The 24646-nt window shown below is 38.6% G+C and overlaps 1 protein-coding gene across 1 annotated transcript in view; it reads left to right on the top strand.

The window, feature by feature from the left end:
- Positions 1–14044, top strand: part of RNLS (renalase, FAD dependent amine oxidase) — a 250858-nt gene extending 236814 nt beyond the window's left edge. Inside the window, exon 7 of the mRNA XM_028512789.2 lies at positions 13091–14044. Coding sequence (XP_028368590.1) covers positions 13091–13243 — 153 coding nt within the window. The 3' untranslated portion in view covers positions 13244–14044. The remainder of the gene's footprint in view (positions 1–13090) is intronic.
- Positions 14045–24646: the final 10602 nt, after the last annotated feature.

Genomic DNA, 24646 nt, shown 5'->3' with positions numbered 1-24646 from the left:
ATAGACATAAATTGTCTAGATCACCCCCAAAACTGTTTTTTTCTCTCTCTGACACCTATAGCCTTTAAGATTGTATTTGCCATCTCCCAGAGAAAAAGTCCTTAAAGGATTATTTAGACCGTTCATCCGTGCAGGTGTACTGCAGCTTTGCCATCAGCTGCGGAGACAGCATGGGCTGCCTCGCTCTGGTCTCCCCGTCTTTGAGAATAAAGGCAATGTCTGTGTATCCTCTCATGCATACACATACATGTAGACACATGTGCACATCTGTCTAATTATATTTTATACACCTTTCAAGCTATTTTTATGAGATAAGGGTTAATTACCTAAGAATCTATCTTCACTTCCTACTTGAAATTCAGGGTGATTCAAATATTCCTGGTGCTTGTGCCTGCAGTCTGCAAAACAGGAGCTGCAGGCAGAGAATCCAGCTTGCCAGGGGAGATGATATAAGTGTCAGAGCAAGGGGTGTGGGTACCAGAATACACCAGTAGCTGTCTCCTGGACAGTGCATCTGCCCGAGAATTGGGTTAGAATGGTGAGGTGTCATGTGTGTTAAACTAAGAGGAGGCTAATAACTTGGCAATTCATAAAGAAAAACAAAAATGTAGAGACTGAGAAAACAAAATAAATTATTTTTGTAGAGGGGAAAAATCCATTACAGTAAATACCATTTGAACACTGAGAATTTAAAACTTTCAAAAAATTGGATTTGTGTTGTTTTATCCTGCAGGCGTATATTCTGTGGGCAAACATTTATCCCACATTAACTGTATATTAGGGAGTAACAAATAGTGGGAATACAAAAATGAGTGAGACACTGCCTCATAGCTTTCTCATAAAGGCTTTTGAACATCGGCTGTCTCTTACCACATGCAATTTGGTGAGTTAAGTGTAGAGGAATCTGCAACGTTTTATTGCATTTGCATCAAACCCGTTAGGGACTATTAAAAAATAAAAGAAAGGAATGGATATATTACATTTTTAATTTAGCCAGTAGAAAACATTTTGTGCTCTTAAAAAAAGTCTACATTCAACTATCATTTGTCAGATCTTCCTTTCCTGTATCACAGAAATTTGTTTAGGGATCAATAGTATTTTTCACCATTGATACAATAGTGAAGTCTCATCTTTTTCTTTTCTAATTTTTAAAAAAATTTATTAAGTTTATGGGGCGATGTTGGTTAATAAAATTATACAGGTCTCAAGTGTGCAATTCTACAATGCACCATCTGTATGTTGCACTGTGTGTTCACCTCTCAAAGTCACATCTCCTACTGTCACCGTACATTTGACCCCCTTTACCATTTCTACCTCCCCCACCCCTTCCCTCAAAACCACCATGCTGTTGCTTGTGTCTATGAGTTTTTGTTTGTTTTCTCATTTGTTCATTTGTTACTTTCAGTTTTATATCCTACATATGAGTGAAATCATATGGTTCTTGACTTTTTATCTAACTTATTTCAAGATCCATCCATGTTGTCACTGATGGCAGTCTTTCATCTATTCTTATGGTTGAGTAGCATTCCGTTGTGTGTACCACATCGTCTTTATTCAATTATCAGTGGAAGTTCCATCTTTTTCCTAGGAGTGCCTGGACTAGTGTATATCAGCATATGTTTTAGTTTCTCCTTCATTTGTTTACTTTTCTCCCCGTTTTTGAAAACAGACAATGTGCATGGGAATATGATAAGAATGAGGTGTATACAGCAAATCAGTACAAACCACACTTTCCCTCTAGACGTTGTACACATTTCTAGGAAATCTTGTGTTTTACACAAGATTTTATTCCACTTTTAAAAATCACTCATCCCAGCCCTGGCAGGTAGTTCAGTTGGCTAGAGCATCATGCTGATCCACCAGGGTTGCAGAAATCAACCAATGAGGGCATCAATAAGTGGAACAGCAAATCTCTCCCTCTCTCTCTCTCTCCCTTCCTCCCTCCCTCTCTCCCTCTCCCCATCTCTAAAATCAATCAATAAATAAAAATTTTTAAAAATACTCATCCACTCACTAAGTCCAAACTCAGATTGTCCAGTGTTACCTGAGATTCTGATGGGTTGTAAAGCCAACCGCTGCTGCCCTGCCCACCCCTGTTTTCGGAAAACATCCTTCAGGCTGACAAAGACTGCTGTGAGCCACGTAAGTGCCTTGCCTCAGCGCAGTGGTTCGAAGCATTTTTATTTCATGGACCAGTAAAGTCCCCCTAACTGTTTTGAGAACTGATATAATATTGTTATCTTTCTATTCTGCAGTTAAGAATTTAAAAAGCAAAAACACAGCTAAAAGAATTTAATGAAAAGGATAACCAAAAAAATAATAAAGATATAACATCATAACAAATTTATAAATACAATACATTTAGCCCGATTAAAAAGTGCATAATTTTCTTTATTTTTTTCCCATTCTTGCCATAGATTGGCTTTTGGGAACCACTTCCTTTGCGCTTTGCATGGAGGCTATAAAAGAATAAGTTAACCAAATATTCAATTTCTGCTGTTTATGTGCCATGGCATGGGTTCAGGTTTACACTGGCAGCAGAATAGACGCAGAGAGGAAATGTGTGATTCAGCTCCGTAGCATCGCAGCCTCCCCGGCCATCTCTGCCACCAGTGTGGTCAGCGCCTCACACGTACCATGGGCAGGGAAATGCCAGGGCGAGGACGTTATTACTCAGAGTTTGCCCCAGTCAAGTTAGTGTGCAACTAAGAGACAAGAAGATTTCCCTAGAATGCAGGGACAATTTAGAGAGTCACCCTCAGACATGAAATTGATTTTTAAAAACTAATTTAAAAAAAGATGCCATGTGAGTCTCAATAGCACAAGTGATGGCTTAGACAGCGCCATTCGCTGTCAGGACTCAGGCACGCTCCAGTGTAATTAAAGTGACCCTTGGGAATGTCATAGAACATAAAAAAGCAGTAAAGTCACCTACCATCTTTTACAACACCTTCAGGGTTTTTTAACAGAATTATCTCAAATGCAATTGAGAAATAGATCAGTATCACAGAGGAATTATATTGGTTTCATACATGTTTATGTTTTCAGGTGATCAGGTTATGTTTTCTCACAAGCAAAGATAAAGCCCTGGCAAACATGAAGCTCTGAAGGAAAAAAAAGTGACCTGAAAGTGACCAGAGGTGTCTTCCTGAGGTGCAAATAGTGGCTGTTTCAATGGCTTTAAGAACCGCGGGGTTTTCCATCATGTTAACTTTGTCAGCAAAGATGTATAAGTGCTGATGAACAAACCACAGATATTTTCCCTTCACTAAAATGACAGATTGACGAAGAAGGCTACATGCCAGATCATATTTTTAATTCAGCTCAGAATAGTCACTTGTAGAAGCAACTGTCTCCCAGGACCTACATCTCAAAGAAGAAAGGACAAGCCCCGGGGGTTAGGCTGCAAAGGGTGGACCCTGTAGCTAGATGCAGAGGCTGGGAGAATGTTAACTGCTATTCACTTTACTGTGATGTTTATTGTTTTAGTTCATGCTTGGTTCAAAGTTCCATAAGATTTGAGTCATCTGCCCCAACTCTACTTTTCCCACAAACCCTGATATTTTTAGTGTGCAATTTTGTAGCCAAAATACCTGTGTTTTATTTTCACACTGTAGTCAAAGCCCTGGTGTGCTGTATGGAAGGGCAGTGATCTGGGGAGAGGGCATCAGAAGGTTATTAGAAGGAATTGGATTTCGGCCTCCGGCATCAGCTAGAGAAAATGGCCTCTGATGTGATCCTAATTCTCCGCATTGACATGATTCTGGTTTGGAGAGAGGCAATGCATCAGACTATCCTTGCTTAATGGGGAAAAAAGAAAAAAACCAGTAAAGAATACTTAATTCCCTTATTTCTAATTATGTGTTTGCTCTGCAATCTTCTCATCCAGGATTGCTATATAGGATTTCTCTCAGGTGCCAACTCCAATTGACTGGTAGTGTCTGCCTGAAGCAGTGAAGGGGGCAGGGAGCTGAGGCCACTTCTGGGCTCAGTGGGAAAGAATGCCACAACTGATCAGCGATGTCTGTCGGGAGATGCCGAACGTGTGTCACCCCTATAATCTGTGACACAGTTGAGGGAATTTGCCTACTAAGATGAATGGTCTGGGAAGGCAACCAGACTTGGTTCTGGAATCGGTACATTTACCTTTGTAAATGAGCAAATTGATTCTCTGATAACCAGTCTATCTCTGTCAGCCTCACCTGAGGCTGTTCATTTGGTTGAACTGAGAAAATGGAAGGCTTAAACCAGCAATCCTAAAGATGTTAGAAGTCCTGACACCTTATGCTATTACCAGAAAGCTCCCTCCTTGAAAGATCTGACCATTCATCATCTTTTGGGTTGTTATGTGTTTACTATAAAGTATTCACCATGCTTCTCTCCTAACCCTATCTAATACTTGCTATATTTCATCAATTGGAAGATGCCACCCAGTCAGTACATACCAGGACACAGCCAGAATGTCATTTTTTCACACGTCTGAACTGAGTTATTTCTAGTGGTCTAACCCGGGGCCCACTGAAACCTCTTGATATTTAAATTAACAGATTATTTAAAGAGAAAAGAATGTGAGTCCCAGCAGAAATTTTCTATTCTCTGGGACTTCATGGAAGAACTTACAGAACAGGTGTCAGTGGCTCAGAAGAAACCCCCAGAAAGGATAACTCAGTGGAACACACCCATAAAATATGCCCCTGACCAGTGTTGTAGGCGGCACAGAGGCAGACCGTGTGGGGAAGAACGTGGGTGCCACCGACCTTGAGTTAGAGAGTGCCGCAGGGACGTCAAACTCTGAGTGTGAAGGAGTTTTTGAAAAGGCTTAACCAATGTATTACTCTTCTACTTTCTTTTTGTTTGCAAAAGTTCCACATGTAAATAAGCTCAAAAGAACAACTCTAATAAATATAAAATAAAGCTTTATGTCACGCTGACATCATTTTTTTCTCTCTCTGGTACATAAAATATTGGCGCCTCTTCCAGCTGACGGTGACTTAGACTCAGTGAAATGCAGTATAATTTACATTCGTAACAAGTGCAGAGATGCAGCCTTAAGAACCTGATTGTGAACTGCACGTCTAGGATTAGAATTTATGAGACCTTAATTCTTGCCTTACCCACCTGCACATCACTTAGTGCCCTATTTCAGAAAGGTTGGTTTTAAGTATCCAAATCATGGGCTGGATGGCCAACTAGAAGTTATCAGGCTAAAATGCAGCCAGTCCATAGCCCAGCGCAGTAAGATTGGTCCGTGCAGGTAGATATCTGACAGTCCGAGGCGGTCTGTCGTGTCAGTGTGGGTATGGACAGAAGACTGCCCATTGCCGTGTGTGCCACTGATCTTTTTTTGCTAATTATCAACTGTCCTTTATGGAAATACCCATTCCCCTGCTTGTCCACATTCCTCGTTTCGTCTTTAACTTTGTTCTTACACCAAAGGAACTTTTGGGGGGTGAATTTTTATAATTAATAATCATGATACAAAAAACTATTAAGTTAAACCATATAAAATTGACAATATTTTACAATTTCTAACCTACAGAACCAGCGAGTTTGTGTGGCTCTACGTAAAACATGACATTACCAGATTTTTCACATAAAGCAGCTCACAACCAGAGACAAGGAGCCAGCCCTCTGTTCACCATTATCGAGAGCCTTCTCCACGTGGTCTCTCTCCCGTTTAAGCTTCTGCCAGCTCTGGAGGAGTGTCTTAATAACCTTTTGTGTAGGTGGTTCCCTGTAAAGACCTTTATTTGATCAACCTTATATAAAATATTTTGTCTTTCTTTTAACTCAATAAACATTTGTTGTACACTTAATAGGGGCTAGCCACCCTTCTCAGCCTTACATACAAAATTTAGTGCATCACAGTCCCTACTCTTAGGAGCATGCAATCTAGGAAGGAATACAGGCATGGACATAATTACAGTGCAAAATAGCAAGTCGCATAATAGATATAAATAACATGCTGAAAAGGCACTTAGCCTGCCTGGGAGAGCAAGAAGACCTCAGAGCAGTGACATGTGTACTGGTTCTCAAAGAATGAGCAATTTACTTGGCAAAAAAGAAAGGAAACAATACAACATCACCAAGCCAAATGGCGTGTTCAGAGTCACAGAAGGACAACAAAGAAGGATGTGTTCGAAGGACCTTGGTTTGAATGTAGATAGGACATGCGAGTGAAGTGGCAAAAGACAAGGCTTGAATGAAGGCAAGATCTGGTTATGAAAGGTCTTCCCATATGCGGCCAAGGAGTGTGTATTTTATTCTGCAGGTGGAGAGAAGTTACAAAATGCATTCACGTGGGTTTAAATAGCTTAGAAATAAAACTGTTTCTGCTATGAATTTTCATGTTCAGTCCAAGCATCACCTAAGTTTATAGAAATATTACATTAGCAACCCCACAGCATGAGCTTCTGCAGCGGGAGCTCTTTTTATCCAGCCCTGATACACATGTGAGCAGAAGCAACCTGGATTGCCAGGGGGTTGTTTCATCCCTGACATCTCTTTTAAACACAGTCATTGAGCTGTGGTTCTTCACTGTGGCTGGAAGCACAGCCAAAGGCCGTGTTACTGTGAGAACTTGTGGCTTTGACAATTACGAGCTGCTCCCCTGCAGGACTCTCCACTTCACTTGGGTGAAGGAACTTGCCAACACACACTTCATGTTTTCATATTTTCCTCACTGGGTAATTGCAAAATGGGTGATTCCACCTAAATGCAGCGAGATTGATTTCATTAAACGGCAGGCTAGCTAATCAGTGGCCCAGTTTTCCAGTCATGTGATTTGGCATCTGGCATTTACTACCCATCAAATGAAATTACACAGCACCGATACATGATCAGCTCACCCCTGGGCAGAACTTTTTCCCTTACACTCCCTCCTCCTTAATACTGTGTACTGTTTAATAGCGCCATGGCATATCTATTCAGGGACATCGCCTGGAATGTATTAAAACTTTATCACAAATGAAGATTTGTATGTGTGCATAAATTATACGTAGATAGACACATACACATGTATATGTAGGAATGTATATGAATGAGTTACCCCACTTATGTAAATTTTCCAGATGCATAAGTTAAGTGACTATCAAACATTTTTCTTGTTTTAAAAATTTTATAGACACATGTGTATATGTGTTGTATGTGTGTGTGTATATATATATATATGAATGAGTTATTTTATTTATATGTATCTTTCAGATGCATAAAACTATGTGACTACCTAAATAGATCCTGGTACTGATTTTAATGTTGAGGGATGTCCTCCAAAACCAACAAACAATTCTCAGACACCAGCACATGTCCAAAAATTCAACTCAATTCTGACACTATCTACCTGGAGATAGCATCAGATTCTATAGGTAAAGGACACATGCTGGTCCTCCTGCAAGACTACCCACCTCCTACCACTTCAGAAGACCATCACAAACCCAGGTGTTATCTGTGCTTTGGGCCCACTGGCCAATTTAACTGTTCCCATGATCCTCCTCAGGTTCGATTAACTTGCTAGAGTGGTTCACAGAATTCAGAGAAACGTGTTACTTATTAGATCACCAATTATAAAAGGATATAACTCAGAAGCAGCCAGTTGGAAGAGATGCACAGGGCAAATATGTAGGAAGGGACACAGACCCTCCATGGTCTCTCCGAACACACCACTCTCCTAATGCCGCTGTGTGTTCACCAACCCAGAAGTTTTCTGAACCCTGTCCTTCTGGGTTTTTATGAGGCTCCATTACATAGGCATGACTGACTAAATCCTTGGCCATTAATGATGGAACTCCATCTTCAGCCCCTCTCCACTCCCTGGAGATGGCAGGTAGGATAGGACTGAAAATATCAACCCTCTAATTACAGGGTTGGCTCTGACGCAGACACCGGCCCGCAGTGTCCGAGTCTTTATGGATGAAATGAGGCATTCACATGGACTACCGAGTCCGGTGGAGGAAAAGGGACACCATGGCTTTTCTCTCAAGGAGAGAAAAAGCCTCAGCTTCCACCATGACAGGCCTTTATTTCTATCTCTCCGCACATTACATTATGGTCCTCATTTACTATGCACAGGTTCACTTTAGGTGGTTGGTTACCTTTTACAGAAAACAAAGGAGACAGTGCCACTAATCACATCACAGAAGAGGGGTATTTGCAAATGAAAAGGCAAAAGTGGTTGAACTGGTTACACTCATCCTTGGAAGGTTTAGCATGGATTTTAGGAAGTTACTTTGCAGTAAATGTCCTCAGTTCAGGGTGAGGGAGTTTTAGCAAAAAGCAAGACTCATAGTGGCCTAGGCACATTGCAGGCCTGATTCCCCACGGGAGAACCGTGGGTGTGGGTCCTGTGCATCTCGCAGTGGGAGCTGGGCCCAACCACACAGAGCAGCCTCCTACAGGCTCCACTAGAAACCAGCCCCCATTCTTAATTTTTTGACTTTACAAAAGTTACATCATTAGCATAACAAGAGGCAACTTTATCACTCTCAAACTTAAGAAAGTTCAAGTATTTCAGGAGCTGTGAGTCAGGAATTGTGGGCAAAGACCAGATATATATGAAAAATATATTTTGGTCATCAGAATGACCAAACACACATTTCTTACAAATTATACTATCATGCTATGTAATGTTTCTGTTTTGTTTTACTTAAATCAAGTCTTTAAAAAATTTTTTCAATTACAGTTTACATTCAATGTTATTTGCATTAGTTTCAGGTAAACAGCGTAGTGGTTAGACGATTGTATACTCTACAGAGTGTTCTCCCCGGCATTTCCAATGCCCACCTGGCACCACACACAGCTATTACAATACTGACAATATTTTCTATGCTGTATTTTACATCACCATGACTGTTTTGTAATACCCAATCTGTACTTCTCAGTCTTCACCTCTTACACCCAGCCCCCTAACCCTCCTTCTCACTAACAGCTATCAGTCTGTTCTCTGTGTCTATAAGTCTGTTTCACATTTGTTTGTTTATGTATTTTGTTCTTTAGATTCTACACATAACTGAAATCATATGGTATTTGCCTTTCTCTGACTGCCTTATTTCACTGACTTATATCACCAATTATAAAAAGATATAACTCGGGAACAGCCAGTTGGAAGGGATGCATAGGTCCATCTCTTCTGGTCCATGTAGGTCCATCCATGCTGTTGCAAAGGGCAAAATTCATTCTTTTCATAGTCAAGTAATATTCCATTGTATATGTACCACAGCTTTTTTATCCATTCATCTATTGATGGGCACTTGGGTTGTTTCCAAAATGTGTTTATTGTAAATAATGCCTTAATGAACACAGGAGTGCACATATTCTTTCAAATTAGTGTTTTGGGTTTGTTCATATATATTTCCAGAAGTGGAATTGCTGGGCCATAAGGCAGTTTTATTTTTTATTCTTTGAGGAACCTCCATACTGTTTTCCTATACCAATCTGCTTTCTCATCACCAGTACATAAGAGTTCCCTTTTCTCCACATCTTTGCCATCTCTTGTTTGTTGATTTGCTTATGATGGCCATTCCACCAGGTGTGAGGTGATATCCCATTGTGGTTTTACTTTACATTTCTCTGATGGTTGGTGATGGTAAGCATCTTTCCATGTCTACGGGCCATCTATATGTCCTCTTTGGAGAAGTGTCCATTTAGGTCCTTGACCATTTTTAATTGGATTGTTTGTTATTTTGGTGATGAGTTGTATGAGTTCTCTATAAATTTTGGATATTAACCCCTTATCAGATGTATTATTGGCTAATATGTTCTCCCATTCAGTGAGTTCTCTTTTCATTTTGTTGATGGCTTCTTTTGCTGTGAAAAAACTTTTTACTTTCATGTAGTCTCCTTTGTTTATTTCTTCTTCTGCTTCCCTTGTCTAAGGAGATACATCAGAAAAAATATTGCTATGGGAAATGTCTAAGATTTTACCGCCTATATTTTTTTCTACGATTTTTATTGTTGGAAGTCTTACATTTAAGTCTTTAATCCATTTCAAGTTTATTCTTGTATATAGTGTAAGGAGGTAGTCTAGCTTCATTGTTTTGCATGTATCTGCCCAATTTTTCCAACAGCATTTATCAAATAGACTGTCTTTACCCCACTGTATATTCTTGCTTCCTTTGCCAAATACTAATTGATCATAAAGGTGTGGGTTTATTTCTGGGCTCTCTCTTCTGTTCCATTGATCTACATGATTGCTTTTATGTCAGTACCATGCTGTTTTGATTACCATAGCCTTGTGGTAGCTTGATATGTTAGTGTAATCCTCCAACTTTGTTCTTTTTTCTCAAGATTGCTATGGCGACTAGGGGTCTTTTGTGGTTCCATATAAATTTTCAGATTATTTGTTCTATTTCTGTGAAATATGCCATTGGTGTTGTGAGAGGAAATGCACTGAGTCTATAGATGGCTTTTGGGTAGTGTGGACATTTCAATCCAGTTCTTTATGGAAATATTTCTGAAAGTATTGGGAGGGTGAGTTCCAGAGTCAGCCTGCTCTGCTTGAATTCCTGTTTCTTTGCCTTTTAGTTTTTCATCCTTGGACAAACAACAATCTTTCTGAGTCTCAGCTTTCTCACTATAAAATGAGAAACCACCTCATAGGGTTGCTGTGTGAATTAAATGGAGTATGCATGTAAAGCATGTGGTATTAGTGGACATTCCAGTAATGCTAACAATGAATACTTGATGCACATTAGAATTGATTCTTGGATATTGGGGCCATCATCATGGGCATTAATGATTATGGGGAAAACTAATGAACTGACACTCTTGGGGCCTATTGAGACCCAGAGAGTTATTTGTCCCTTCTCTAAATGGCCCGCAACTATCAGTTGTCACATTCTGAAATTGCTAATTTATATAGGAACCTAACAGTGTTCTTCCTCCCTTAGTGTTTCACTAACAAATCAGATAACCTGATTGGTTAAAATTCCATCTAAAGCAGGAGTATTAAAGGTCTGACTGAATGCCCAAGTCTGTCCTTCAGTGCCTATACTATGTGCTGTCTATTTTAGTCACTCAGATCTTTACTGCTGATTTCAAGGTTATTGGCTAGGAAATGACAAATGCCCAATACAGCATGACCTCACTTATATGTGGAGTCTAAAATAGTCAAGTTCATAGAAGCAGGGCATAGAATGGTGATTGCTAGGAGCTGGTGGGAGGGGAAAATTGGGACATGTTGGTCAAGGGTACCGTTTCAGTTATACAAGATGATTCAGTCCTCAGGTCTAATGTGCAACAAGGTAACTAATTAACAATACTGTGTAGTATACTTGAAATCTGAAGGTAGATCATAATGTGTGCCACCAAAAAAAAGTAACTACATGAGCTGATGGATGTGCTAATTACCTTGATTATGGTGATTATTTCACAATGTCTACACATATCAAAACATCAAGTTGTACACCTTAAATATATACAATTTTTATTTGTCAATTAATTATGCCTCAGTAAAGCTGGGAAAAAAACAAAGCTGTAGCTATATTGAATTGTCCATGGTCTGGACAATTCAATGTAGATTAAAAGTATGCCATAATTTAAAAAAAAGATTGTCTGCAATGTCTCTGATAGATGATGTTGTCAAGCAACCTCCAGAGAAGTGACATACTCAAAATTTTACACTTGTAGCTGAATGACATGTGTCTTTAAAGGTCCATAGATTTAGAGACCCAACAAAGGAATAATTGTACCACCTTATTTTTAAAGTAAAATATGGCATATAAATAAAAACATAACTAGGCAAAGTTTTCCTGGTTCAAAAAATTGTAACAGCCTGTCTAAAACCAAAATCTCAGCTCCACAATTCAGATAGCATTTATTACATTTCCTGACTTTTTTGTGTGATTTTTAAACTAGCAGATTCTTTACAGAAACTTTGTACAAGAGAGGCCAGAATTGCTACTTGCTGTCTACATGAATGATGCCCCCTGAAGTTATGTAGAGAAATCCCAAGTGAGACTGCCTTCATAATAAATTTGTGTGCTTTGTATTTTGGGGTTCTTTTAGTGTTTCACAGCCAAACCATCTCAGTGTCCAAGGTAATGGCATCCACCTCCTGCTCATTCTCCTGGCTGTGGATGCTTCTTAGCAACATTCGCCTGAATTTTGAGGATATATTTTTTCCAGGAAATAATTTTTCTATATTTCATCACTTCAGATATTATAAACCTCGTTCTACAAAATAAAATAAATTTCAGACTTCAGCTGATTCTCCTGATTTTGGCTAAGTAGTAAATTCTACATTTTAATAGACTTTTATATTTATGTTTTGTATTTTTAAATTTTGAAACCCTGTATCTTTCTTATTTTGCCTTTTGGCCATGTCCTTTTCTCTGGTCAGCCTCCTCACCTAACACACACACACATGCGCACACACGCACACACACACGCACACAGCAGGTGGCCTGCAGTGTCGTAAACTGTCTTCTCTCTTGTCCATAGATTCTGGGCACTTACTCATGCTGCTCCTTCTCTATGGAAAGCCCTGTCTCTGCTTCCTTGGCAAACTCTTACACACTCATGAGAACTCAGAAATGACTGGTCACGCCCTTTTGAAGCTTCCTCTGTTGTCCCAGTGTGCTGTGTGGGGCCCACTCATGTGTGCTCCCATAGTGCCCTTTCTTCTCTCCGTCTTAGCCCGTGGTCCCTGTAAAGTGCCAGCAGTCATGCTGAACTGAAAACTCCTTAATGAAACGACTCTCAAAGCTCTTTTCTACCTTAACAGACCTTGTCTGTCATGTGGCCTGGACTTGATATTCGGTGAATGATACTGTGAATGTCATTTCCTTCTTATAAAAAAAAATCAGTGTATTTTCAACTAATTGAGCAAATCATGAGCTACTAATTTTGAAGTTCAGTGCTCTTCTGATTATCTTATCAAATAATTGAAAATGTAAACATGTAAGAATGATTAGTGTAAACACTTGGATGAGGGGGAAGCACAGGTGTCTTGATTTTGTTTTTTGTTGCTTGTTGTAAGACACCTTGATCTCTCCAGGTCAGGAAGCCTTGCCCAGGTGGATGTTGACATGATAGCACAGTGGAGCACAGAATGTTAATTGCAACACACCCCCTATTTTTTAAAAATATTTTTCAGGTTACAAATGCTGCTGCCAAACGTCCTGGCCAAATGACTCTTCATCTCAAACCTTTCCTCGTGTGTGGAGGGGACGGATTTACTCAGTCCAACTTTGATGGCTGCATCGCTTCTGCCTTATGTGTTCTGGAAGCTTTAAAGAATCATATTTAGTATTTGTATTCTTTTAATTTGTGTTCTTTGTGTTTCTTTTCATTTTTATTTCAGCTCACATATATTATGAGTTTCAGGAGTACAACATAGTGATTACACATTTATATAACTTAAAAAGTGATCACGCAAATAAGTCTATTTAGTATCTGTGTTCTTAGCTTCTACATGTACTTTGGGTTTTGGATTTCACAATTCTCTGTTATTGGCTGTTTTGTTTTCTATTTTGATGAGAGAAATTACCAAAAAATTGTTCATGTTTGTCATTTTTTATGGAGTATAAAATCAATTTTAAAATTTTGATAGTTATAACCCATACTACAATAAAAATTTTTTGGACTTTCTACCTTTTGCCACTTTTCTGAGTTGCCATGACTACTTCTTGATGGACCAGAATTAGTGCTTAAGAATAACAAATGACCCTCCCCCAAAATTAGGTGAAATCACAGTAACAATTCATGTTCCCAAACGTTTATTATTCTTTTGAAAATTTTGCTTTCAAATAAAGAATAACCATTATCAAAGCCTGGTTTTTAATCTTCAAGTGTACCCTTGATTCAGTATTTTTGCAGCCTGCTGAACTACAATGTTCCTCCAAACTGTGAATAATTTTGGTTTCTTATTTTTCTCTCAAGTCATTAAATAATCCTGAATTGTAGGTCAGCTATGTCCTCATCTCTGAGAGAGCAACTTGACTGATGAAGTAACCTCTCTTTAAATTGTCAGAAAAGAACCAGATTCAACTTGATTTTCCAAGTCACACAGTGCTTTTTAACTTTGAAAATAAGGCTTATTATGACAAATGAAAATTAAATGGAAACTGAGAGAAAATATGTTGCTCTTTACCTTATGTTATCTCTCATGGCTGCTGCTGTTACGTTTATGTGCATTCCAGCATGTGATGTGGCATTTAGACTGCGTCAGGTTTAGTGAATTTAATGCAACCAAAAATGTGTTGAACCAGAAATTAGATGTACTTAAAGTAGTTCAATATTTGCCAACATATTGGTTCAGCGACCCACATGGTTCAGTGAAAACCCGGTGACTTCCTGGCTGGAGAGAAATTGGTTCCCAGCCTTCCAAACAAGCTACCTGTTGCTAATTGGAAGAGCAAAATGGTAAGTTCTATTTTATCATTTGGAAAGGAAAGGAATCGTTGTAGCCTCTCAAACTAAGAAAAGTCTAACAAAAGACTTCTTATCTTGGTAGCAACCTTAAGCTTCACACCGACATGCCCACTGATCATACATACACATGGGCATGGGAAGAACTTACTTATACAGCTACAAAGTGGGTTTTGTGATTCTGGGGAATATTATGTGTCCTTTTAGCAACTGGTTGATGAAAAACAGAAATGCCTATGTATAATGTCATTTATTTTTGAACACAGAGAAAGAAAAGGGAAATTAATGTAATTTCTGCTATGATATCATTAAAAAAATACTGAGACTTCTTTCATCATTTTGGCCCATATTTGATTAACATTTTCTTTATTTTGGCTTTATCCTTTAAAAGAAAGGTAGAAAAATCATTCAAATGTATTAACTTTTGTTTTTTAATATAATTCTGGAATCATTTGACTGAAAACATCCTAAAGTTTTAAGAACAATGTTATATTTGTCTCATGAATGTATAGCCTCCAAAGGAAAGGAAAAAAAATTGTAAAGGTGGGGTGGGATGCATAAAGACAGAAGTCTTCTAAGCCATTAGTGGTGACTTTCAATATCTCTCCATTCTGTGTCTCCCTAATAATTTTGTACCTATTGTTAGAAGACTATATGCAATATGAGAAGAAAACTCAACCCTGCCTTACATGTAGATCAGTTACTTTGCTATTTTAATCATTCTGAAAACTCATTTTACATTTAGATCTGTCTATGATAGGAAGAGAGCAATTCCCTGATGCTAAGATAAGGAAGTAAAAATGCATCAAATGCTTGTGTTCTTCATTTTCATTTACCCCTTTCCCTGTAGAAATGAAATGGATACGGGGTTATCTTGTGCTGGAAGGCATCCCAGAAGGCTGTGAAAACTCAGATGGCCAGGATGCCCTAAAAGACCCAGGGCTAAGGTATCAAGCTCTCCTGGGAAACCAGGGTCAGCACCATTTGGAACAGTTGCCAAGGTGTGTGTATGTCAGCCCCACAGGTCCACACTGCACTGTGATATTTCCAAACAAGAGTGTCGTTAATCAAGCCAGCCAAGGAAAGCTGCTCTGTTTTGAAAGGAGCATATTCAAGTGAGAAACGGCTGGAGCAGTGGGGTGATTTAATACTTGTTAGCTGATAAATATAGCCTTTGCCAGAATAAAACTTTATGATGCAGTGTTGAAAAGCTTAATTACTAAACTGTCTATGCACTCCTAGCTCCGGCAGCAAGGGTGACAAATTATATCAGCAGAGTAGTATTTTTCACCTTTGGCATTTCTGAAGGGGGGAAGTATGTCTAAAAACATCAAGAAAGCAGTAATAATTGTAGGCCAGTTGGGGGGGAAAACACACTTCACTGAGTCACCAAGCCTTCTGTGCAAAATGGCATCATCCCCACCCCTGCCTACCCATTACCTTGTTAAGTAAAAAAAGGTACATTTTACATTAGCCTGGTATTTTATACTCATCCAAATATAAATATATATAAGTATATTTATATTTGTATATATATTGGCCAATTTCTATATAATATATATTTGTATAAATATATATTTATAAATATATTTAATTTTTATATGTTGGCCTATATATGTTTATATGTATATATACATTTATATATAGGCCTATATATGTGAATTATATATTTATATAAATATATATTTTATATAGGCCAATATATACAAATATAAATATATTTTTATATACTTATATTTGGATGAGTATAAAATATACTCATATATGTGTGGGTATCCACTTTCCATCCTCCTAACATTCTTGTGAAATAAACAGAGCAAAGATTTCTTATTCACACTTGACAAATGAGGAAACAGAGGTACAGATATTGGTCAACCAAGGTCACACAATGAGATGCCAAGACAAGATCCATGCATCCCAGTTCTGTTCACGTGGTGCTATACTGCTGCCAAATGAACATGGTAATTAAGGCTGAACTGAAACATTGGTTGGAGGTACAGTGAGCACCGTGTGGTCCTCTTATTGATGGTTCATTTCAGAGAGCTAGCACTAATCCTGATGTGATATATACGAGGGTCTGGTATGGCATAAAGTTTCCCTAATACCAGCAACATGATTTATATTCCTGTTATTTTCATTTGCTGGTTTATTTTCTTCTGGTGGGGGTGCTTTTGCTGTGAGAAATGGCTGCATCATAATGATACTGGACGTCAACCTAACAGTAGTTGGTTGGCTACAGACTACGTTCGTCGTTTCCTTTGTATTTCTTTGTTTCTTCATTCCCTTTGTTCCATTCTCCTCTCCTCTGTCATTTCTTTCTTCCCTTTTATTTTTCCTCCTGCTTCTCCCTCTCTGCTCAATTCTCCATTCTTAGAAACCTGGAATATAAGTGCAATCACATTGTGATTCATGTTTGTCTTATTTTAATTTTTTTCTAAAATTTAAAGCAGTTGATTCTGCTTTTTATTCAAGTGGACTAGATAATCATTATTTAGATTTTTCAGAAGTGATGCAAGAGTTGAAAACTGGCTGTAGCTTTCAGGGATCTCAATGCTAATAACCTAAAAGTACATGCAAAGCATGAAATCAGGATCTGTGGTGGCAGACACAATGGACTATGATCAACAATCTCCTCCCAAGGATTCTAGTTAGGGGAAGACAAGTCACATGGAGGGGAAGGCAGGGTCAAGGTGCATGTTGGTGTCATGGCAGGCAGTAAATAAGGTGCTCTAACTCATGGAGCTGGGGAATCCTAAGAGAAAGACAAGGTTTAGTTAGGAGAGCATGCCTGAACAGCTGCAGAGATGCACCAGGCAAACATCCCTCTACGCCATGCCTGAGCTGGCCTGGCTGACTCCAGGAATCCAAACTGTATTTTCAGGACAATGAGTCCACTCTTTGGAGAAGGCTCAGTGGGACACAGAAAGTGGTCTCTGGGAAGAAGAAAAAGTTTCAGCGGACCTCAGACCAGCCTGTGCAGGACTGAACTGCTGCTGTATTCCAATCTGAAATGTATTTGTGTCTCGCCCATTATCATCTGGCCAGATAAGCCAAAGAGGGTTGGAATGGTAATGTGTCCTATATTTCCTTCTCAACAGACTGTAATTATAGCTCACTAAGAGTTCATAGTAGAACCCATCAAATGAACCCACTAAAGAGAAAGACTGTCTAGAGAGGGTTAATTTAAAAGGTATGTAGAATCATAGAATCCTGGAAATCAAAGTTTAGAGGGCGTGGAGATCATTTTGACCATTTCTTAAGCCATCTTGGGTTTTGAACCCATTTGAGAAGCTATGGACAACTATGGATCTTCTCCTAAAAACAACAATAAAAGTAATTGCACACATGCACATAGAATTTGTAGACCATTCTAGAACTTGTTCTTGTGAATAGGTTTCATTGGATCACAGCCTTACCCATTCATTTGTGTATTGTGTATGGTTGCTTTTTTACAACAGTAGAGGTAAGTGTTTGTCAGAGACCATATAGCCTGCAAATCCTAAAATAGTTAACTGTATGATGCTTTAATAAACAATTTGTTGGCTCCTGTTTTAGGGGGTTATAAATCCTCCAAAGTCTATTTTTAGACATTCAGGGGTCTATGGACTTCAGATTAAGAACTTTTAAATCTCAACACTCTGATTTTATGTAAATACAGGCTTATGTTAGATCCACACATCTGGCCCATTGTTCCTTGACCCTATGCCCCATTGTAAATCCTTTAAGACAAGAGTATAGTTTCCCAGTTAAGAACACATTCTCTGGTATTTTGTCCATAATTTTATCTTCATTGTATGACCTGGAGACAGTTACACAGCCTCACAGACCCCTCATCGCCTGAAAAATGAGTTAATGGTAGCTACTCGTAAGATTGTTGTGAGGCTTAAATATACAGAAAACCTGAGAGACGGCATACGTGGTAAGTGCTTAATGAATGGCAATGATGGTGAGGGTGACAAAGGGGAGGAAGAAGGAGAAGAAAGAAGAGCATCAGCAGATCCTCCTGGTGCCCCTGAAGGCCCCAGGAAGGCTAGTTCCCTCTGCATTTACATAGGACACCTAGGAAAGTTGATGATAGGGCGAATTTGTGCATTGACAGCAAACTGTGGTGAAACTCCAAAGCTCTAGGTTTCTTCAAAATCTTCATGACACTGAATAGTATAGTGTCTACCTGAGACCAGCTGTGAGCCACTTTCCCTTGTCCTCTTACAGTTAAGTAGACCCTTGTTGCTTGCGGAAAAGGTGGTTTGCTCTAATGTGGTCCTTGGAAAGAAACCAGAAGTAGAGATGGTATAAAGTAGAAGCATTCTCTGCAATGAACGGTGTCATTCCTTTAACAAGTATGTGTGCTGATTGCAAAAAAAAAAATTGCATGCTTGGACTGGCTTCTCCGGAAGATTGTTCACAGGTGGACCTTGTTGCTGTTGAGGGTTCGGTTCCAAACCACCGAAATAAAGTGAGTACTGGAATTCAGTGATTTGTAATCTTCACTGGTGGAGAGTTAGTTCCTTCAATTTGTAAAATACACATCTGTAAAGCATAATAAAACAAGGTATGCCTATACTTAAGCTCTGAAACACTGTGAAAACTAGGAGTGAGTTTTTTCACACTCTTAACGTGTTTGGCTAAGTATGCAGATTCGTTCCCTGTCCTTGGCCTTCATTTTTAAAAGCTCAACTCCTGGTAAACAGCAATGACTCATAGGGGAGCTCTGTGCCATCCTAAATCCACCACTTTTAAACGTGTGATAGCAGACCAGTTTCTGATGTCTCTGAGCCTCCAGATCTTCATCTATGAAGTGAGGGTATTAACTCTACCCACCTTAGGGTTATTCTGAGGGTTATGGAACATACATGTAAAGATTTTAGCTCTGTGCCCTGCATATAGAAAGTATTCAATAAATGTTAGCTATTGTTATTACTATTATTAGTAGTAAAACATTATTAGGAGAATTATCCTTCCTCATAAAGACTCCTGCCTTTATAGGTAGCATTAGACCTAGTCAGGAAACCAAGTGAATATTTGTAAAACTCATTGAGGACTGCATGCAGGTGCCATGGTAAGTTTGACCTCAGTGCCTTGTCTTCAGAAATTCTTAATGACTCTTGACTGAGTAAATGAATGAATGGTATTGCCATGCCCCTGAACATACCTTGCACAGTACCGTGTTTTACCCCAGGCACCCTAGTCTCCTCACTCTCATTATAGTACTCACGTGTGTAGTTAGTCATTCAGTATCGTCTTGTCACCAAAACTGCAAGAACCACAAAAGCAGGGCCTGGCACATAGGAGGTAGGTACTTCATAGCAATCTGTTGATCTAATGAATGGATTGATTCAACTAATCAATATTTCTTATTTGAAATACAACAAGTACCAAAGGAAACATTGCTGATATAGAATTATCCCATAGGAAAAAAAAAGAATTGTCCATTAGAACAAAAATATACCCACCTCAATAGAGAAGATAATTACAACAATACCTACACTCTCCCTATATAGTTTCTATTCAGAGTGAATAGGTGATTTCAGAAAATTGCTACTTTACGATGTCTCCCATTATTTGGGGAAACTTTATTTGGAAGGTGGGGGCATTTGGAAGACCTGCCCTACCATTTGAAACTACCTAATACATACTCATACTTCACTTCTCATCATTTTGTCTACGATTTAAAGGCTCCTGTCTATGAAGTCAGAAGTCTGAGGGAAGGAATGCACCAGACTGTAGAAGCCCACTGAGTCTGTTTAGTGGTAACCTACCTGAAAAGTTGGAGTCCTATACGAGAATACTGTGTATAGAAATTTATTAAAACTACAGCTAACTAAATTACCTAAAGAGGAAGGTTAAATGCATTCAATTTAAATAATGACTAAATAGAAACCCTTGTTTGCACCAACTCCTGCTTTGTTGCTATTCCATAATGCTGATTCGCTTTTTTTTTTTAGTGCCTGTGGTTCTCATGGCATATTACAGTTGAATGAGTCCTGGTAATCCTTGGAATTGGGGTTTCATTAGAATGTAGCAAGCTCCATTGGACAAAGATTTTTGCCTTTTTTCTTCACTTTTCAATCCCCAGTAGTGTCTACCTGAGACACCAGAACACTACCTGGAACACATTGAATAAGTAATTCAAAACCATTCAGACCATCAGCAATTAGGAAGCTATCTTGTGTGTCTAAAAGATATTGGAAAAGGGATTGAAAAACTAACAATTTATAAAGTCTAACAAGGCATAAAAATTAAAAATTAAAAAACTTTGAGTCTTAGCTTATGAATAAGTTCTATAAAAACAACGATCATGTCTGACTTACTAAAATGTTTCCCAAAAACCTAGCACGGAGCAGGTCACATAGTAGACCTTGAATAAATCTTCGTTGAATAATTAAATGATTAAAGGAAGGAAAAGTTTGAGCAGAAACGAGCACTACACTCTAAAAACCCCAAGAGAATCTCTCTCTGTGTAACTGGTGTGTTTGTGAGTGTGCAAATGTGTGGCGGAGTGGGGGAGGGGCAGTGAGGCTTTCCCTGTGCAAACAACCAACATCACTCCTGTGTTCGCACTGTGTTCTGCCGCTGTGATTTATCTCCAGCCAACAATGCGCAATCAGGGTTTAGCGGCTCATATTTTTTATTTTCTTGGTATTCTTTTCATTAGAATTGATTTAAAGGTGGTAAGAGTTAGACCTAGTAGGGGACTGCTTCTGTTGTACTAGGCAGTCACCAATCTCAAATTTTCACAATATGTTTTCATTATAACAATAGCCATGTTTATTTACCCATTGGGGGGAAATCAAACTATTTTCTGTAAACTGTAAGATTGTCAGGAAACAAAATGCTTATGATACAGAGGTGATTGTGGAGAAAAAAAAACTCGCCAATGTCACTCAATTCAGAAAAGTTAATCTGGATGAACTCTGACAAATTAGCTAAAAGAATGTCCCTGTAATCAGGAAATCCACTCATACAATAAACCATATTAATAGTTGCAATGATAAAAGTCTTATAATTATTTTAACAGATGCTGAAAATTATGTCATAAAATTAACATATATTATTGGTAAAATTTTACAGAAAACTCAGAGAAGTGGGGTGCTACCTTAGAGGAATAAAGACTATTTTTAAATTATTATAGACATCACAATTAAGAACAAATTACTAGAATCATCTACATTAAATTGGGAAGAAGTCAAAGATCTTTGCATCAATGTCTTGAAATTTCTAGGGACTGCATTAAGGCATAGAAGATATTTAAGAGATGGGAATTCTGGGAAAGAAAGGCAAATGGTTACTAACTTCCATCAATATGATTACACAGGTGAACTTATTTTAGAACTAATGAGAAATGACTAGAGAGATGGAATTATAAATATTTAAGATCAATAATTTTTCTATATGCCATAATAATGAACATATATCTTGTATATATATTTTTATTTTTTATTTAATCTTTGTTATTTTTTCCATTACCATTTAATCCCCTTATACCCCCTTCCCGTCCCCCTAGCAATCACCACACTGTTGTTCAGTATATATATATACATATATTTTATTAACCACAACAGAATACAAAGGAATATCTCTAAGAAGAGATACAAAGAAACATTTTCAAATTTTCCATAATGATATTTTAAAAGATTTGAATAAGTAAAAATACATATGCATGTTCTTAAAAGGGAATAGTGAATATTATGTATTTTTTAATTTTCCTCTTATTAGTTTATAGATTAAACATAATCACAATGAGATTTTTTAAACATGAAAAAGCAGTTCTAAAGTCCATCTGAAAAAAATAATAGGTGAAAAATAATAAGTTTAGGAGTCAGAAAATCATTACCATGAAACTTATTGGCTACTTTAAAGACTTTATTTACTTTTAGAGAGAGGGGAAAGGAGTGAGAAAGAGAGGGAGAGAAACACAGATGTACGGCTGCCTCTTGTGCTCTCCCTGACGGGGGACCCAGCCCACAATCCAGGCGTGTGCCCTGACTGGAATTCAAACCGGTGATCTTTCAGTCCACAGGCCAGCACTCAATCCACTGAGCCACACCAGCCATGGCTGTTTTTATAAACAGGGTTAACTCACTTTATTTTATTACAGAAAATGATGTGGTGGCCATAGCTGGAGCCTGAGTCCTCTGCACAGACACTCTGGGGTGGGTCTTCACAAGATGGTCCATGACCCTCTCTGGCAGAGAGACTTGGTTCCAGAGGTGGGGGTGAGATAGCTGTAGGTCTGAGAGACGGCATCAAAGGTGGCCTTGGCAAAGTTGCCAGGGTGGCAGGGCAGCCCAGGGTGGCAATGTGGTCCTTGATTGAGGTGCAACAGTCATTGACAGTGACCATCAGCAGCAGGTGAGACAATGCCAGTGCCCCTGGGGGCAGGGTGAGGTGCAGCAGCACAGAGCCACCGTGCTCAGTCACCTTGCAAGGCACAGTATGGGTTTGCGGATCTTGCTCCCCCCGTAGCCTCACTACACAGGGGCAATAGAGAGCTTGGTGGTCCTACAGATGTCAGTAGCTACCTCTGTGGTCCCCAATGGTGACAAAGACCTTGAATCAGGTCCTCTGGCCAGTGCCAGATTGATTTTGCACTAGCATAATCTTCAAAAGACATTATATGAATACAGCAGTTTAATATTGGTTCTAGAATTCACACAAATCAATGCAAATAATGACTTTAAAAGCACTTAAGCATGTGAGCAAGAAAGCATTACAAAAGCATACATGCATTAAAGGGGTAAGTATAAACAAATATACATCCCCTTAAAAAGTAGAGAAAAATATAGTTGAATATTTAAAACTCTCAGAAAATAAAACTAAAAGTTTATAGATTGATTATGAATATATATATATAAAAAACACAAAATAATTTACAGTAAAAGTGTAATAGTCTTTAAGGAGATAAAACTCCTTAAAGTTTAAAATTTGTTATTTTATTTTTATCATATATATGCATTTTTTAAATTATGGTAACATTGCCACATACTTATACTTTGACTTTATATGTATTTATAAAAATGTAGTAATGTCTTCTGATTTTTTTAATTTACAACATATTGCATATAGTTATTGTAATAAATACCCTTGTACGTTTCTTTTATATTAATGCAGTGTTATTTTTCTAAATATAGGGTTTGGCTCATAAATGATTTGTAATAGTAATTTAGGAAAGCAAGAAGTATTTTTTTTATTAAAAGAACAGAAAGAGAAAAAAGAATGAGAATGCTGACAAGTGATAAGCATAGCTATTATTTCATAAAACTTTTGCTTTAGTGCCCCAGGTCACTATGTAAACTGGGTTCACACAGAAAACCACTGCTAAAAATATGATAGTATATCAAATCTATAATATTACTACTCATCCTCTCTAGCTCCTATACCCAACTGTTCTCCCTTAGTCCAAATCTGGAGATGCTGAGAGGCTAAGGCATATCAACCACCTTGAGAAAGTACAGGCTTTAGTTAAACAAGAGAGCGAGAGAGAGAGAGAGAGAGAGAAGGAAAGAAAGAAGGAAAGAAGGAAAGAAGGAAAAAAGAAAGAAAGAAAGAAAGAAAGAAGAAAGAAAGAGAGGGAGGGAGAGGAGGGAGGGAGGGAGAAGAAAAAGTCGGAATAAGAAGACTTAGGCGAAGGAAAGAAAGAAAGAAAGAAAGAAAGAAAGAAAGAAAGAAAGAAAGAAAGAAAGAAAGAAAGGGAAAGAAAGAAAGAAAGAAAGAAAGAAAGGAGAAAAGAGATCGACATCAAGTGTGATTCGATCCTGATATCATGCATTAGAGGCTGTTCTGGGAATCTGACTCACAAGCATATCCCTAGTATAATGGCACGTCCTTTTTCTCTGAGGAGAGCCCAGAACTGCCCTCTCCCACAGATGGCCATGTCTCCATCATAGGTTGCATCATTTTGATAGACATGGCCTGGCACAGCACACTTTCTGTCCTGCCACTTTGGGGCAGAGATAAAGCATCAGACAGAAAGGACCTCCTGGGGCCACATGTTTTCCACCTGTGAGGGTGCTTTTTGAGGGGACAGGAACACAGGGCGTTGTTGGGGACCGCCCTGCCTGGCCTCAGGAAGCTGTAACCCCCCCATGACTTAGGGTGAGTGACAGACCTCTGGACCAGGAGCCACTAAGGAGACAAAACTTATTTCCCTGGCATGAATGCTGCCTGTTCTGTGCCTGACCTCCTAAGCTGGATCAGTTAGCCAATGATGGGTAAGATTTCCCACAGAGAGAATCCCTAAGAGAGGCATGATCATGAGGAGGCCTCTAAGAAGAGATTTGGG

The sequence above is a fragment of the Phyllostomus discolor genome, chromosome 5 (assembly GCF_004126475.2).
Source record: "Phyllostomus discolor isolate MPI-MPIP mPhyDis1 chromosome 5, mPhyDis1.pri.v3, whole genome shotgun sequence".
Lineage (NCBI taxonomy): Eukaryota > Metazoa > Chordata > Mammalia > Chiroptera > Phyllostomidae > Phyllostomus > Phyllostomus discolor.
Note: the sequence above shows the minus strand (reverse complement) of the source record. Positions and strands in the feature narration are given on the sequence as shown.